A 19487-nucleotide genomic window follows, 5' to 3' on the forward strand; every position below is an offset into this window, starting at 1 on the left:
GAGCTCAGAAAGCACCCATTTGCTCTGATCCTTGAGTCTCAGGGTACATTCATGAGTGTATTGAATAAATGTTTTATGAAGGAGAAGAGAGAACAGAAAATTTTTCTTTCCCTGGAAAGAGAAAATTAAATACCTGGGAATTAACATGCTGGGATATTTATTTTATTCTGCCGTAATAATGGAGAAATGTTTTCTACAGAAAAGTCCTTTTTGGTACTTGCTCTGTTATTGCATATTTGGCTCTAGGGAAAGGGGCAAATTGATCAGTCATAGCTTAGGGGGCAAAAGTCTTCTCAGAACGTATCTGAAAGAAGTCATATTGCACACATGCTTGGTGTTTTATACCACAGTTACATGTGAGTGCATAATGTAATTAGATCTCTGGCTCTGTATTACAGAGTGGTGTTGATGATAGAGTGCACAAAAAATTGAAATGACACAATTCAGAAGATAAAGGTAAGCTTAGCAGGAGGAAGAAATGACGACAGGCAACATTTATCTGCCCTATAATTGACTGCAGATTGAGTTTGTATGTATCAGACAGAAATCAGGATACTCTTCTTGTTCAATATGAAACATGTCATCGTGTTGACATCACCTTTAAAAATTACATTATATGTCTTCACTTAATCTCCTATTCTGCAAAGGCTTGCACAGGTACTTAGCTTGTTTGTCTCTTGTACTGTGAGTCTGTGAAGCTCCGCTGAAGTCCATGGAGTTCCTCTGTTTTCTAGAAAGTAAGCATAGGACTTATGAGTAGTCCTGAATTTCCTGTGTGTGCTCACTGGGCAAAAAAAACAGTAGGCCTTGTAAGAAATTATTTTTGAAAATTTAAAATAGCCTCAAATAAAGGCTTACCTACTAAACAGAGTAAATACATCTCAGTGCAAAAGACTGTACAATCCTCCTCTTGTTTTATCAGGTGTGGTTCACAGTAAAAACCCTGCCCTAGGCAGAACCAAGTGTTGGGCACCTCAGGGTTGTTAGACTTTCGTTCTGTAAACTTCTCCAGTTTACTTACTGGAGAACTTCTGTAGACATCAGCCCAGGTTATGTAAATAGCTCATACAGATGAGCTATTTACATACAGATGTCTCAGCTGCATACTGCAACCTTCCCTGAGCAGTGCTGTCATCACTGACTGGCCAGGCTTTGGAGTAATTAGAAAAAAATACGATGCTGGTTCCAAAAATAAAAATGTCTTTTGATTTTTATTACTTTCTTGTGTGCTTAGAACATCTGTAAAATTATATTTGAAGTACTTACTGACAGCCCAACTTTAGGAAAATATTCTGTACTCAGGCATTAAGACAATGTGTAGCATAGGCATCTCAGAAACAATTTCCCTCACTTCTCCAAGGACAGAAGCCCTCTTGGCTTATGAAGTTTTGTATTATTGCTTTCCATGTGTGCCCAGCTCACTGACAGTATTAGTTTGAACCGGGAAACTCATTTTTTGTTTTCAGAGCTTTTTACTCTGGAGGATCCTGACATCAGTCGCTGATGCATTAGCCAAAATTGCTACTATTGTACTGGGAATAACAACAGAGGCGATGGTAGCGTCCAGTAGCTGGTAAAAACAAAGACATGACATGATCTACTCACATCTCAGATAGACAAAAAGGACTTTTCAGCACTCGCAGCCCTTGTTTGGGGCTTTCTAAGGGTGCAGACAGAGTGCAGCCTTGCTACTAATTGGCCAGATGACAGCATGGAGCAGAGAACTCGCCATAACGGACATCTTTGAAAACGCATTGTGAAATGAGAAAGACTTAATGCAGGATAGTTAGATTGAATTTTTGTGAAGAAGAACCAGTGGAACATATTCACTACAATTTTTTTGAAAAGTTCTTTTCTTTGAGCTGGCTTTTATTATGAAGGTATTGCCTAGAAGAAATGGCTGAGGCAGGAAAACAATCTGTAAGAAGATTGGTAATATGACATGGACCAGGAGGGATATAAAAAGGATAGAAGATGCAGTGCTGCTAAGTTGAAAACTCTCTGAGAATAGGAGGAGACCCTTTTTTGTCTCAATGCACAAAATTAAGCACAATGTTTTTGTTGGACCAATGCCTAAATAACATAAGTGAGAAGACATATGATTCACTGAAGTACATTAGTCAGACAGACAAACTTATTTTGAAGACTTCTATGTAGATATGATGACTGTAAGAGAATACCGTCTGGATTGTTTAAAATATTTCATCTTTCCCATCATATTTTACACATTGCAATTCGCTTGGTAATATGATGTCCTTATGGTAACTGTGGTACAATATTGCACTTAAGCAAAGAAAATACAGCAGACTTTTGACACTATGGCTGTTATTTCTAACTGTTCACACCTGCATATAAAGTTTTTTATTCTTTTATGGTATGTATATATCTGTGTGTTTATAACATATATATACACAATATATGTTTATATAGACAAATAAATTTTTCATGTTCTAACAATTTGTGAAGGTTACAAAATGTAAGGATTAGAAAGGTCCCTAATTATTCAAGATAGATACATGGAACCAGAGGAAATTATTTGTTTTGCAAAAGAGATGCTTAAACTGACTTGTACTGCTCAAATAGGCAGGACTTCATTACAAATAACCTTGAAAAGTGATTTGCTGTTTAGACATCCTGCCATTTCCTTGAAATAATTCCCTTAGAGCAGTTTGTCTACATGTAATTTGCAGGATCAGAGCCCTCAAAATTTAGTTAAGGATCCTTGAGTTTTCAACTTCAGATATGAAGTAATAATCTACCTTTTACTTTCTTGTTAGACATCTTTTTCAAGAATGGATATAGTTTCTTAAAGTTCACTATTATGTTGCACCAGCAGTATTTGACATATTTCTCATGCTTCATCACTGACTGGGTCACACGTTAGCTAACAGTGACTTGTCTTCACAGTGCTAGGGTTAATTCTGTGTATCAAACATGGAAACTATGATGTGAGAAGTGAACTTGGAAACTACAAAGAAAGAAAAAAGTAAGCTCGCTCTTAAAGTATTCTTCTAATGTGTTCTTTCGTAATCATAAAAAGAAACAGAATTTAATATTAGAGGGTTTTTAGGATAGCTTATTGACTATGATTACGAAGTGTTCTGTAGTAAAAGGGAATTTTTCCTTTAGGATTGCCCTGAATCTCTTTCATTTGAAAGAATCTCTGATTTTAGATCAAACAGTTATTTCTCAAAGGGGACTGGCTTCCATCAAGATGAGCAATTATAAAAGTCAGTATCCCTTTGCAAAACATGGAAAGGGAAATCCTCCCTTGATTCCCATCGGCTTCTGTAGATGTAGGGTTTCACCTGTAACCTCTGCTCATAACTCTTCTGAGCACAACTTCTAGCACAACTTGGTAAGGTAATATATAAACATGTACATATTATCTTCTTGGGTTTTGCAACTGTTGAACTCTGAGGTGTTCCAGAAGGAGACTCCTTCTCACCCTTCTGAAGGGGTACAGTCTCTTCACTCAGTTAAGCATCATGATTGACACCAAAAAGTAGGCCTAATTTGTCTTTCACTCTTCTGCTCTCTCTCAATATTTCTTAATTCTGCACGAAAGTTGGGAATAATTGCATTTTATGATCTATCTTATTTTTGTATTTAACCTACAAGTAAATACCTTTTAAGTAATGTGTTTGATAAGCTACAAGTAAATGCCATTTAAGCAGTGAGGATTATTTTAGTTCTCTTATGGCTGCAAGAAATGATTCAGTGAGGTACCGTATTTTATGTTGCTCTGTGGAAAAATATATTTATGGATATTTTTCTGTTTCCTACATCTTACTATTGCAAGGAAAAATAATGACAGACTTTTTTTTTAGGGGGGTGGTCCAGTTCAGTTGTAAAAGTTCAGCATAAGCTAATTTGGAGCTGGTTATATGCTTAGGAGCAATCTGTCTGCTCACACAGAAATACCATTAACGTGCCAGCTGGAGACTTAAACTTTGAAATAAAAAAGGCATAAAGATCTTATTTAAGTAGATGCTGGGTAAGCTGGCAGCGCTCTGTGGGAAGCAAGTAATGGACAACTCTGAGTAGCAGCCATCGTACTTGTAAATTTGAGCAATGTGTTTCTACTTTGGAGCAATTTCATTCGTGTATTTCAGAACAGTGAAAAGGTCACCAGTTTCTACATGGTCCCTCGTTGTATATTCCTTATGAATCCAACACTCTGCTTGAGTTGAGGTTTGTGGAGCTGTAGCTGTGAGAATTTGGAGGGAAGAGAACATTGGATGCAGGAGACATAAACCTGGGGTGCTCTGCCAACAATTCTGTGAAGAAAGTTGAGCTGTATATCAAACTAATATCAACATTCATAACTCAGTATTAAGGACCATGTTCTGACTATCTTTCTGATATTTGAAGAATGACACTGTTAGTTAGGGAAAACAAGTGCAGTCAGACTCTAGAGCTGACTGATAATTAAATTTGACTAGAAACTGTAAAAATAGTTGACATGATAGCGACATGAGGAGGTACTGTATAATGTCATTTTTAATGCATCATCGTAACTTGACACTGGTCTTTCAGTTTAACGATAATTAACATCTCTTGACTGTTTGTATTTGGCTTACAGTATGTCTCGATGTTATGTGTTGGGAATTGTAAAAGGTGCATGATTGTGCTGTTTCTGTTCAAGTTGTTTCTAATTAATAACTTCACTGTCCAGTGTTCTTTCAATAAGGGTACCTAATACAATATTTACATTATTTTAGGTATAGAGAAACTGGCTTTTCAACCAAACTGAATGATGCATCTCAATATACAACAAAAGTGTATGCATGTGTGTATATCTACGGATGTATACACATACACATGTATGTGTTTATTGGTTTAGACAAGGTCTCTCACTTCTTTCCGACTCACCTTGAGCTTCTCAAATCTCAGGCATCTGGAAGGAATCATGAATTTTCATGAAAGCTGAAAGTCATAAATCTCGAGATTAATTAATATACTCTCTTATTGTAACATTCACTAGAACTCCCTCTCTCCCCAAAATTCAGCACATTAAATAACATTAATAAAGGTCTAATGACTAACAGATGCCAGATAATGCAGGATTCTTGTATCTGCATGAGCGGCTTAGAGAGACGAGTGACTGTGTCATTTTATCCCTTTGATCCTTTGAGTTTGTAGCCACTAAATTACATACATGTTTTTTTCTTCTTCTGATTCCACAATAGAAAGCATTTACCTTTCTTTTTTGTTCTAAGTATCTGCTGTTGTTTCATGCCAGAAACAAAATACTGATCTTTATGGGTCCTTGGGCTGACCCAGCATAGTTGCTTTTCATTTGTTCAATTCTGTAGTAGCTAAATTTTGACTTTTTCTAGAGTCTTAATAATTTCTCTTTCAAGTAAGAAAGGAGTTGTTTTCAATAAAGTTTGAAGTTCAGCAATAAAAATATAAGGAATTTTTCAGGTTGTTTACTTATTAACTGGAAGACTATCTTTCTTATAAGAGTTTAAATAATTAGAGAAGAAATAAACTCTGAATATTCATACTAATTCCAGTGGTTCTTGTATAAGGTTTAATCTTACACTTCAAATACTATTCTTAAAATATATTTGCAACATAAATTGAATGCAGAAAAGTTGTTATTAACTTTTAGAATAATAAAGATACTTTCAGTCTAATACATAAATCTTAATAACAATGCACATACAAATCTATTTTAGCTTAACAATATCAAGTAGCCAAAATATATTTGGGACTGTGACAGGATTTGTGTGAGCTTTCTCCTTTGAAAGGATGCTCCTGGCTTTGAATTTCAAACACTACCTTTTGTAGCAGGTGGACAAAAGTAATCCTTTTTTTTTTTTTTTAAGAAAGCCAGCTAATTGCATGTCTGCCTCACATTCAATTAAATCTTTGGTGATTGGCTTTGAAGAGAGTGTTTTATGTTTTGCTTTCTTTTCTTTGGGCTTTGGTTTTGGTTTGGGGTTTTTTTTGGTGTGTTTTTTATTGTCAGTCTTTGCTGAGAAATTCCTGATACCACTGTTAACAGTAAACTGTTCTTTGAAGGAAGCTTTGACAAAATCTCTAGCTTGAAATAGAAACTGGAAAAGTGCAAAGCTACTGGGAGGAGAGTGCGTTCCTCCCTGTTGCCTGAGAATTAATTTTTTTTTAATGCAAAAGCAAAAAAAGTCTTGATCGAAAAACTAATGGTAGCATGGTAGACTAAAACAACCTTATTTTGGTCTGAAAGTAATATACTGTTATACAGTAATATACTGTATTTATAGAATTGGGGTTGCTTGAGTATTTTTTCCATTATTTTCCAAGCATCATTCTAAATATAATTTTCTGTTTGGTCACTACTCGGATAATGTGAATGGTACCCATTATTGAAAGGTAGTCTGTATTTGTACTAATACAGAGAATGCCAGTTTAGAAATGAGCCTGATTGCATGGTTCATTTTGTTCTCCTTTGTAGAGCCAGGCTGCGGCCCACTACAAAGGCACTAAACATGCCAAGAAGCTCAAAGCACTGGAAGCCATGAAAAATAAGCAGAAATCTGTTACTACCAAGGACAGCGCAAAGACTACCTTCACTTCCATCACTACCAATACCATCAATACCAGCTCTGACAAAACAGGTTAAGCGACAATCTTTGTTGGTTTTGTTTGGTTTGTTGGTTTGTTTTTTTTTCTTTCTTGTTTAATTCCATGTCTGTTTGGTTATGTGCTTGCCACATTGATTCATGCTCGATCCATCTTTCTGTGTGATATTGATTTCTTTTAGTCCTTTCAATAGGCTGGTGAGAGTATGATAGTCATGTAACTGATTTCTCTTAGTGAAAAGAGGCTTGTCATTCTTTTAGGACAGAATGCAATACTCATGACTTGATTAATTTTTATAGTGGCTAAACTATTACATATCAACCGATGTAAACCTCCTAGTCTATATGCAGTATGTCTCTATAAACAATTACATATGGCACATTTCTTTTAACCACAAACAATGTAGCAAATTGCAGTAGTTGTGTCTAGAAGCCTCTTACAAAAGCATTGTTAATAAAAACCTAATTTTCATAAATTTCAAACATTGCATTATTTTTTTTAAATGGCTATTGCATGGTTTTGAGCTGGAAAATAGCTGTATAACCTCTATTCCACACAATCAGGTAAGTGCTATTGATGCCAATTATTCTGCTTAAATGAGTCTTCAGACTGAAATAATATCTTTTAAATTATTGTGTGGGTAAAAGGTACTCCTTTGCAAATAAAGTCTATATGAGTATTTGATAAAGTCAACAGGATTTGATTAAGCTCACATTTTAAATATGTGGCTATCGTACTGGAAATTTCAAAGGAAGGTTGTAAGTTCGCTGAAGGACAATCCATTATCTCACAAGGTATGACTGCTCTTATGTATGAAGGGATACAGTTTGCATATTTAGTCATAATCAACCCCCCTTCCCCAAACAAGCCAAAACCAGCCATGGCAAAAAAGCCAAAGCAGTGAAACAACAGACACCTTTCTAGTGATGCTGAAAACTGCTCATTTGGAACCACTTCTGATGCAGTAAGTTTAGCATTGTAAACGGATGTGCACTAACCAATTACAGTATAACAAAAAAGTACCTTGCAGATGTGTGTAGTACTTTCCTTAAGATACATCTCTGCCATATTCATTATAGACAGATACCTCTATGTCTCTCTCTCTCTCTCTCTATGTTTGTTATAGCACTTTATTATAGACAGCATATGTTTTTATGGAGATTTACATCCTAGTTATAATGGGATGGCTTTAAAAAACAATTGTTACATTATTTTTGTGTTTGTTACAAAAAAAAAAAAAAAGGAAAGAAAAAAAATATTACCAGTACTTTTGTTTCTATAATGAAAGTAATGAAGAATGGGAGAATAGGAACAATGTCAAAAGTTACTTATGAAAATATATGTGTTTCTAAACATACAAATACCTTTAAAATTTTTTCCTGCTGTTACCTGTTGGCATGTTCAGAGCAGAAAGGGGGATGTTGTATGGAAAGAGTGATTTACTCTTTACAAAATATGAGCTAGTGGTTGGAGAAAATAACCAAAGAGAAAAGAGATCTTTTTAAGCTTTAAAATGTATTATTCAAAAGCTTTTATCTTACGCTGTGAAAGTTTGAAGGATTTTCCAAGGTACCTTAAAACCAGTCTGAGTCTTTCCATCAGGCTTTGAATTAGATCCCTGACAAGATATATGAACTGTCTTGTATCCAAGGTCAGTAGTACAAATCAGTTTTTATATCAGCATAAGTAAGAAAACATCAGAAATCTAGTTGCATACAAAAGCAATGGCCTATGCAGGAGTTTCCTCAGCTTTACACATTGTTCGTGACTTCCTGGATTGATTTCATAGAATGTGTGTATACATACATGTAAGTACATGTATACATATATGTAGTCTATGTTAGGAGTACTGACCTTAATGGCATTCTAAAGGACACATATTGATGTTAATTGACAAACAGCCCAAAATCTGAAAATTTCAAAAAATACTGAGAGCCATATTCAACTGCTGGCCAAAGCCCTATTCAACTGGTGGCATTCAAAGAAAGGCAGCCAGTTTTATCCAAATGCAAATACATTTATTACAGGTCAGCATTGATGTGACTGGCAGTAGAATGACATCCTTGGTGTAAATGATCTTTTGTAAGAATCAAGCACGTATGCGTAGTGGGAGGAAAAAAAAAGGGGAAAAAAAAAGAAAATTTTGGGTAGCCAAAAGGATGCAATTTTCTGTTAAACATGGCAAGTTCAAATTTTCATAAATCAGATTTTCTTTCCTTTCCAGTTGTTCGGTGTCTTATATTTGCTTGATAGAACTGTTAAGGGCAAAATTATTTCTGAAAGCCAGAATAACATCAGAATATACAGCACTGTGTGAGTTTGCACATTTGTAAATGATTGGTGTAAAAGTAAAATATTCTGATAGTAATATACAGTTCTCAGGAAACAGTTGTACTAATGAATATAATTCATTAATTAATCTTTCATAACTAGAAATAAATTCTGTTACTAAGTCCCTGCACTTGTGATCATTCAGAACAAAAGCTTTTTCTACAGTATTTTAAAGCTCTCTGCTGAAGATTTGATCCCAAATACACTGAGGATAGGGTCATGTTCATATCACCTCCAATATATCATGTACAGCAGTGGTTAAATGGTGAATTACATGTCAGTCACAGCACATTGGTCAGGACTTCAGTTCAGTGGTTCTGCGTACCCTTAGCAGCTCCAGCAAACAAAATGTCATCAGGAAATCTGCAGTGCTATGCAATGAAGATTATGAAAAAGACCACACAGTATACAAACTGATTCAAGAGCTAAAGCAGCAATTTGTTATGTTGCTTATTCTGGAACTATTTTGTTAGATGTGGTGCCAGTGTGTGTTATTGCAATAAATAACGGAGACTGTGCAACCCACGATGTAAGCGGACTCCTTAAAACCTTTCATAAATGATTCCTGGTGGTTAAACTATGTGTTAAGGAGAAAACATAAAATATGGGGTCATTTTGCTCATTTTGTGAAAGTCGCTATTTTTTTTTTTACCCCTTTAAACAAACTTCTGGAATTATTAAAAGGCTTGAACTTGAGAAATCTTTGGGGGACTGAAATATGAAGAGTTATGTTGGCAGTCACATAACGGACAATGCCATTCTTAACATGTGGGAACTTTGTAACCAGTTCTATTATTTAACGTGCTTCTTGCATCTGTATTTACCATTTATTATGTGATACTTGTGGTCACTCAGGACAGAAAAACAGAAAGCGTGACCATTTCAAAGACGAGCCCACTTTATGGTAGTATATAAGCCAGATTTCAGTATTCTTGATTCTCCAATTCAAGAGGTGACAATAAAAATTCATATTTTCACCGTAAATTAACATACATGCATACATATTCCTGGACATGGAGTTGTTAAAAGTCCATAACAGCTTTAAAAATTGACCCTCTTTTCTGCTAAGGTATGTTGTCCTCACAAAGATGCTTTACACCTTCACTTTGGCTGTAAGCACAGATACTTTAGGAACACCTTTCAGACTATATTTAGATAGACTGTGTTCTATCATCCTAACTATATGTCTTGTCCAGTAAAGTCGTTATCCCGTACTTGGATTTTTTTGAATCTAGAGTGAGTGTACAAGATTATATCCATGTAAAATGCTGTCCCTATAGTTGTTGCATATGTCTATATGTTGAAGTTTATGCATATGTCTAAAGCTATTTTAAGTTAAAAAGGACTCTCCATGACCACATTATCATGAATTAGGTCTTGAAGATTTGGGCTATTTTTATTTATTTATTTATTTATTCAGCAGAGAATTCAGCATGAGTTAGATCATTTGTTATCAACAGAGAAGAGGGAATAGACCTTTCCAAGGGGGAAAAACATGTCATTGGGAGCCATCACTATGGCAAAGTCTTTAACATTGCTTTTGAATGTTATACACTATGTCTTAAATCCTGTGTACTTAAATGCAATTGAATAGCTCTTAAAAACAGAGAAAAATGTGATGAACAGAAGAAGTGTGTATCTGGGCCAAGGCACAGACAACATCATCTATCATTAGTACAGTCTTAACAGCTGAAGACCCCTGTGCTGTCAGAGAACAAAATACTGGTGCCCGTCCTAAAAAGCTTACACTCTACACATAAGATGAGAGACAACTTAGGGAGATAGACACTGTTACTGTAATAGACAGGTGTTTTAAAAGAGCAGTAGCATAAACATGTTCAAGTGATAAAGGCATCACAAGAAATGAGAACACTGAAGGATGGATTAGAAGGAAAAGGAGAAGGATTTTTTCCAGATACTGAATTTATGTGTGGGTAACAGCATGGGAGACAGCATAAATTCTCTTATTTTCCTTTCACTGGCACATATGAAAATTCTTCTCTGTGGGAAAATTTTAATTGAGCTACCCCTTTCCAGTCCTTTTGTTTTTTCTTTTTCTTTTTATCTAAGAAGTGATAGGATATTTCTGGTCAGCAGATGAAACTTGCTCCTGAAATAACAATTTCAGCCCAGCTGGGATAATTCTGAAAAGGAGAGCAGGTGGAGTAGGAGAGAGCAGCCAGTCTGGCAAGGTCTTAGGCATAAAAAAGGCAGGCAGGAAGGAGAAAGAAATCGGAAATGATGTGGTAAGTCAGAGTAAACTTTGAAGGAGGAAAAAAGGAAGGTGGCATGAAATGGAGAGATTCAGGAAGATACGTTGGAGTGTGGCAGCCACAAATACCACAGAATCACAGAAATTTTGAGATTCTGTGAAGAGACCTCAAAAGGAACATCTGGAGATTGACTAGATCACCCCTGCAGGTCAGAGCAGGGTCAGCTAGAGCAGGTTCCTCAGTGTCTTTTCCAGTTGGGTTTTGAATATCTTCACAGCCTTGCTAGGCAGCCTGTTCTAGTGTTTGACTACCCTCAGAGTAAAGCAGAGTAAAGAAGTTTTTTCTTGTATTTAAGTTCAATCTCCTGTATTTCAGTTTGTGCCTGTTGTGTCTTGTCCTGTCACTGGGCACCACTGAAAAGAGTTTCTGGCTCTGGCTTTTTTACTCCCTGCCCCTGACCCCGTCAGGTGTTTATACACATTGATAGGATCCCCCTGAGCCTTCTCTGCTCCAGGCTGAACAGTCCCAGCTCTCTCAGCCTTTCCTCGTGCAACAGATGCTCCAATCCCTTAATCACCTTCATGGCCCTTTGCTGGACTCTCTCCAGTATGTCCATGTCTCTCATGTACTGAGGAGCACAGAACTGGACCCAGCACTGCAGTTGTCTCACCAGTGCTGAGTAGATGGGAAGGATCACCTTCCTCGACCTGCTGACGACAGTCTTGCTACCCAGGACGCCATTGGCCGCCTTTGCTGCAAGGGCACACTGCTGGCCTATATTTAAAGTGGTATCCACCAGGACCCCAGGTTCTTCTCCACACATCTGCTTCCAGATGGTCAGCCCGTAGCCCAGACTGGTGCGTGGGGTTATTGCTACCCATTTGCCGGACTTTGCATTTCCCTTTGTTGAACTTCAAGGGACTCCTGTTGTCCCATTTCTCCAGCCTGTCCAGGTCCCTCTGAATGGCAACACACCCATCTGGTGTACCAGGCACTCCTCCCAGTTTTTTATCGTCAACAAACTTGCTGAGGGTGCACTCTGTCCCATCATCTGGGTCCTTAATGAAGACTTTAAGCAATATTGGCACCAATATCAATTCATGGAGGACTCCACTAGTGACTGGCCTCCAACTTTGTGCTGCTGACCACAACCTTTTGAGCCTGGCAGTTCATCCAGCATTTTTTCTGTTATCCTTTGTGTCTTTTTGTAAAAATGAGAAATAAGAAACTGTAAGAAAAAAATAAGAGTAAGCTCAAAGAAAAGAACTAAAATGGAAATTAATAAGACTTATCCAAATCTCTAAATTCTGCTAATGCATGGCTTTAATAGGTTTGCACTAGTTTCCCATCAGGCAAATCACATTGAATTTATGTAATATGCATTACTGTTATAAAATGTGTTTCACATGCAATCAAAATAAAAAAAAGATCATTGATGGGACCTGATTGAAGTGCGAAGCTCTTTCTCTTCTATTTTAAATTGTTTCTTTATGTCTTTCTGTTGAAATACATAACAAATTCAGAGTTTTTATTCTCAGAGCTGTTTTATTCTTTTTAAGTGTACTTCATGCCCTGACTCTTTGCTATTAGTCAGTATGTGCTGCTTTATTTAAGATTCAAAACTTCTGCTCTAAATTTTAAGATAAAGTTTTCAAACATAGTGAACAAATGAAAACTGGGTCATATGAATCTTTATAGAAGGACAACATATAATTGACTAGTACTACAGCAGTTTCATTTAAAAATATGAAGAAATATTCTTTGAATATATATATGAATATGTTTCTGCATGTTTGCAATACTTGCCCTTCTCTGTTCAAGACAGGTAGTTAACTGATGTTTCCTCCAATATCATGGTTTAGCACACCTTTTTTGCTTTCTTTTATCACTTAGATAGTCAAAGCCATGTGTACATTAGCTCTGTACATGGATGTATTTGTGCAGTTCAAACTCCCATTTGAAAATGAAAATCAATTTCCTCTTATCTCTGCTTTCCTTTTATTTCCACTTTCATTTTATCTCCCTTACATTCAGCTTTTGAGCTTATTTTCTTTTTTTATTATAAACATAAGTTTTGGTAATGGCTAGGCTTTAAGGTTTATGAGGGCTTCCATATATTAAGAATTATTGGATTATTTCTGGTGTTGCTTGGTGTAACTACCCTATTTTATCATTTACTCTTAGAGTTATTTGTTTAATCCTTTGTTCTTAATGGCAAACCATCCTAACTTTTCCTTTCTTAAGGAAAGCTGAGGAAGACATACTGCTGTATTTATGACATCAACATATATTTAATTAAAAGTGTCACTGCCTATTTATTAGCATTTTTACAGACAGGAGATTTTCTTGTAATCTTTTGTAACTAAAAGAAATTCTATTTCTAATAATGATATAAATGTCATCTGTATTTAAAACTCAAAATAGTATTTAATACTATTCAAAATCTGCTGGAGGATGCAGAAACAATTTACTGTATGATCCCAGTGTGCAATTTGCTGATACAGCTTAGGCTGCGGATACCCTTGTATATGTAATTATTGTATTAAGGATGTTTAATCTAAGAAGACAATTCAGTGCAGTCTGTTTGTATAACTTTGCTGTTGTTTGGTTTCCATATGCTTTGCTATATCATAAAGTGTGCTTTTGTTTTGGCAAGTGATTTCTTCAGGTCGTTTCAGCATTGCTTAGGGCACAACAGACTTAACAGGCTAATTCTGGGTTTAGGCTTGTGAGATCCTGGATATAAATTGATTTCCTTTACAAGTCAATGTTTTAGTACACATCAAAACAGAACAATGACCTTGAAGCTTGAATGTGTAAGGATTTTTACTTCATATTAACTTGTTTGAGATATTTTGGGTGGAGAATTCCAAAGTTGCAAGTGTGAAATAATAAATGAGGAGTAATTGCTTAGTGATTAGCACAACACAGATGGATTTCAGAGCCAGCTATAGGACTTCATGGCCCACTTCCCAATCACCCAATTCTGAAAGTTCACATTTTCTTTTTTAATTTTACTTGAATGAAAAATCTTTAAAAGAAACTATAGTCTGAAAGAGATGTTCTTATTTTCTGATTCTCTTGTCATTTGCTTGGAAATTAGAAATTACAGATTCACATCTATCAGTTCTCTTAATCACATGCTTGGAAAATTCAGCCCAAACCAGTAAAATTTAACCATGCTACAACATCTTTCACTTTAAATCACCTATGCTTTGACTTTTCCGTACTTCAGACAATCTGTAGCTAACTGCAGCACAAAATGTTATCAGCATTCCACAGACTGTTGTACCAATTTTGCATTAGAGCTCGATGGTAATTTGGAAGACAATAGCTTCTCTTTTGATGTCTATGTAGAACTAGGGCTTTTTCTTTCTTACAGAGTGTAGCTAAATGGCGATATAAAAATTACAGTAATTTATGTGTGCCTCAGTTGATCATGAATGTGCAATAAAATCCTTCTTTGCTTGCATCTACGTATGCTGAGAGCTTCGTCATATGAACACCATGTGTTTTCTGTGGACCCAGCTGCTTTTGATTGGGATTGCCTTGACAACAATTTTATGCTTGAATAATCCTGCAGATAGAAACTGCTGTCAGTCACAACATCTGTATCAGCCTATTGAATCAATATGAAAGTCCAATACTAACAATGGTATTGTTCATAGATCTGAAAAGCATTTTCTACTGAAATATTAAATAGGGTCTTTCATCGTATCTCAGGGAACTGTCAGCTTGGTTGCTGCATGCCCATAGTTGTAACTACTAGAAATCTTGAAAGTAATCTTCTGTTTATCAGATATCTGTTTATCAGTTATTCATCAGTATTGCTCTAAAAACTGGATCAAGCACCATAGCATGTATCTGCTTAATGACTCATTCTTCATGGTGTGTTTTGTTGTTATGTTGGGAACGGCATTGACACTAGCTGGTAGCATTGGTCTGAAGGCTCCACAGTTCTAGCCATTGGATTTCAAAAAAATTATGATATTGCAGTCCTAGATCCTCTTTCAATTTGTTATTGTAAAACATCAGATTCACAAGCCTGTTACTATTGCGTAATTGTTTATTTTGTCAGTTTATGGACTAATTTGGAATGGAGCAGAAACTTCTTGATCCAATGCTCTCAGATAGGTGGTCAGTTTTTGCTAGTCTGAATTTTTCAAATGAGAAGGGTCTGCTTTGAGGGCAACAGAAGAGTAGGTAGGTCTTCATTTAAGTGATCCATGTTTTTTCAAGCTGACATCATATTGGCTCGACAATGTAGAAATAAGAAGTAGTTGTTTGTTATCTGTTTGAGGACTGGTTTTGTTTTATGTGGGGCATTTCTAAGGCAAAGGCGACCTCATCTCCAAAGATGCTTTAGACCTTGTTCAGATTATTTTCTTTTGTTGTTCATGTCATATTCTTGCCATGCCTAAACCAAGAAAGGAGGAGAGTGCAGTTAAGAATATGCGTAAATGTACTGTGCTAAATGTTTGGAGCCATTGCTATACGATGCCCTTAAAGCACCATTCAGAGTGATCTAAAGACAACTGGAGCTGGAACAGTTGTATTAATCAACATATGGAGATCTGCTTTACCCAGTCCATTTCATTAGCCATTCTTGTTACAAGAACTCAGCACAACAGAAATCTTTATTTCTCAAAGCAGACTATCCTATGTACATATAGTAGGCGTTTTCAGAAATAGGCCAAAACTGAACACTATTCAAAACTACTGTAAGAATGTAAGAACAACAAAACTAATGTAAGAACAATTTTATTTTGCCACCATGATACTTATTCTGTCTTCCATTTGGTATTCCACATCTTTCAGTAATGTACTTAAAGTCTTAGCAGATCAGTGATTTCTTTCCTCAGCTGGAGAAGTCTCATAGGTGAAATTCTTCCGTACTATGTCATTCCTTTGCTAAAATATACCTTCCACTTACTGTATTAATGGAGTTAGACTTTGCAAATATTCATTTTATATTTGGCCCCAGTCAAACAAAGATAAAACAAACTAAAATATCAGACAGGACCAAATACTTTCTTGGTTCCTGCCATTGTCTCCCTTCCTTACCCCTAAAAAAGAAAAAAATAAATAAGAAAATTATTGTGTTTTGAATTATTGAATATATGGCAAAATACAAATATTCATCTAACATCTAGTTGTTTTAAGGTTTGCTGGCACTGCAGTTTAAATCATATAAATAAGCCTAAGCTAAGCTTAAGCTTATTAAGGTATCTTCAGCACCAGCAAACACCAAGTTGTCTTGAGACAAAGTGTAGCTGTAACGGCAATATCTGTTTGAGGAGGAAAGTGAACACACAGTTGGTCTCCATGCACCTGAACTCTGTGCTTCTTAGACTTAATGTAGTTTTCCATGTACTAAATGGTTTGCTTATAGGTAATTCAGGCAGGCCACACCTATAACTTCAGAATAGGTGTGTTAAGAGTCTCTTATTCTCAAAATCCATATAGTGTCTCAAAAATCTTGAAGAATTATTGTGTATTTCTCATTTCATCTTTGTGCATTCTGTACTCCACCATGATACACCACATAGCAGTCTCCCAGTATTAAAACTCTTGTTTTATAGCATGTCCATAGCAGAATTAGTATCAAAGGAGCTAGAACAACTTATGTAAATTAGAAATTAAGAACTACAGAATATTATTATAGGAAAAAAATGGATACAAGAATAAGTATAGGCTCATCAAGGGAAATAAAAAGGTGCTTTTAAGAGTAACAGGAACCAAGCAAATGTGTCTGATTGATAGATTTGATTTGAGAAGGGAAAAAACCAGCTTACTTATGTAAACTTGATGATAATATTGATGTTCAAATACTTTCCATGCTAACGGTAACATTAAGTGTATTTAACCACAAGTACTAAATGAGACAACAGATCAGGAAAAGTTGCAACTGAAAGTTTTAAAAGAAGCAGATAAAGAGCTTTCTGGATAAACTGTTATGTTTTTCTGTACATTGTAGACACTGTAGAAAATCCAGGGGACTAGAAGACAGTTTATGTTGTGTCAGTATTCACAAAAGGTAAACAGGATGAATCAAGTATTTATAGGTCTATCAGCCTGACACCTATCTTGGGAAAAATAAAGCAACAGCTGACAGGGGACTTGAGTACTGAAGTAAATGAGATCAATTATATAATGACAATGAATATGAATTGATAGAAATTTAGACTTTCCTACTTAAAATTGTTTTTATGAGATTACATATTTGATTGATAAAGGATAACTGTGCTGATGCTTTGTGTTCGCACAGCTCTAGAATGTGCAGAGGTTAAAAATTATCTAAGCCACTAGAATGATACAGAATGAATATGGAACATATTAAGTGGATTTAAGCTTGCTAATTATAGGCCTTGGAATGCAATCACGAGGTACAAGTTGGTGTAGAAATATTCCAGTGAAATCCTTTTGGAATAGGACCTTAACTCCAGTCTAATCTTACATCATCAGTTACCTGCAAGGAATTGTAAGTCTTTACAAATTACAAATGGCACAAAAACTAGAGTTCTAGGCAAGTAATAAAGATAAGCTGGAGATTCAGTGATTCACATGTTTTTAATACAACAAAATGTATTGTTCTCAGGAAAGAAGAATAAAGAATTTAGTGAAAAGTTGGGGGACTTCATGTAAAGATGAAGACAACTTGGGAGTACATGATTAAATATCGGCTACACAGGAATCGATGGTGTAGTGATGTTTCCAGAAAGCCTTGTGAAAAAGCGTTTTTTTGAGGATGATGGAGGAATGTAAAGATTTTTGTTTCTTTTATTACTGTAAATGAAGTATATTATCTATTTTTTTCCAAAGAATATCATCAAATTGAGTGGAAACTTAGGGAAGATCTAATACAATTATTTAAGAATGGTTTAATAGTGAAAGACCTAATGAGAGAGATGCATTAAACTTCAGTATTTATCAAAGAGAATGTAAACAGTATTTTGATTACAGTCTATAAAAATTTGCATGAAAACAACAATCTAATAGTGAAACCATTCCTAGTAGTTGGGAGGTGTGGCAATATCCACAGACTGCAAGTGGAAAACAGCTTCATTCCACAATCAAGACAAAATCTTTTTACACTGAGAAGGATTATAACATATACGAAATCTCATGTGGGGTTCTCATAATCATTTGACCAAAGCTATTAGGTTTGACTCAGGAATTAATAATGGAAGTCCTCTGGGCAATGTTCTGTTGTATGTCAGAGAAAACTGTGGACATACTTTTTTTTTTCTGGCTTCAAATATATAATTTGTCTTCCTGACTCCTCCCAGAAAGAAAAGTCTTTGCTGCCTGGAGACTGCAGATCTTGTGTGTTATACATTTGAGGTGTTCTGTAATGAAGTCTTTTATGTGGCAACTTGAATAGTACTTAAATTTAAGCATGAGACCAATTCATTTGACTTCAGTCAAACAACATGCATTTTTAAAGCTCAAGAATTGATTCTTGAAGTATGTCCTACCTAGGTCATAATATTTTATCTTTCTGTGTTTTGTACAGGACTGGACAAGTGAATAGTGCTTGATTAAATAAAACCCTAGAAAATTATAATTGCTGGTATAGATTTGTCTGGATAGACAAAGGCTTTATGGTGCAAAGCTGCCTGTACTTTGTCTCAGTGTCCTTAATTATGTCACAAAATTGACTCCAGATAATTAAAGATGTTTTATGTCTCTGGAAGACTAATTTCTTTCTATTATTATACCTGCTTTAGTATTTTTTTTTTCTGTCATTACTAGAATTTGAATTAAGTGAGAATTAAAATTCATGTTTTAATTCTGAAGTTGTATACTTTCAAGCATTCTTCCTACTTCTTTCAATCAGAATTTAGTACTGTTTCCGCTTCCTTGTTCCACCTCTGGTTAGTTTTAAGCCCTATAATAAGCATTTTAGGAGATTCAGAAGACCTACTTATTTAATCCAGTAGATCTGCACTGATCAAAGCATAGGTAGTAACATTACTTTTAGCAACCCATGTTTCCAGTTAAGTATTACAGAGAATGCAAATTTAAAAAAATCAGACTTTTTTATCACACTTTTCAAATTATCTCATTTCTGCTTGCAAATAGCCATTTTCTTACATTAGAACACTTGAGTGAGCTCTTTAGTTCATTCACCTTACCAAAGGAGTCCTGAGACAGCTGCCATGCAGTTTTAATCCCTTCCTTTGCTACTTTTTACTTTTTACTATTTCTGGTTCATTTTCTGCTCTGCTGGTTTAATAGCTGCAAGTTTCCAGCATCGTCTTAGCAGGTTCATCTGAAAGTTGCATCAACAGATTACCCACTTCAGCCATCCAGTCGAATTTGCTTGCGGTAGTTGCCCTTAATAAACCAACATTTCCCAGTAGGGAA

At 35.6% G+C, this 19487-nt stretch overlaps 1 protein-coding gene across 2 annotated transcripts in view; it reads left to right on the forward strand.

Moving 5' to 3' along the window:
* ZNF385D (zinc finger protein 385D) overlaps positions 1-19487 on the forward strand; it is a 412620-nt gene that overhangs the window by 336986 nt on the left and 56147 nt on the right. For both annotated transcript variants that reach the window (XM_050891944.1, XM_050891945.1), the window contains one exon: positions 6446-6608. In XM_050891944.1, coding sequence (XP_050747901.1) covers positions 6446-6608 — 163 coding nt within the window. The remainder of the gene's footprint in view (positions 1-6445; positions 6609-19487) is intronic.

This window comes from Gymnogyps californianus, chromosome 2 (assembly GCF_018139145.2).
Source record: "Gymnogyps californianus isolate 813 chromosome 2, ASM1813914v2, whole genome shotgun sequence".
NCBI classification, from domain to species: domain Eukaryota; kingdom Metazoa; phylum Chordata; class Aves; order Accipitriformes; family Cathartidae; genus Gymnogyps; species Gymnogyps californianus.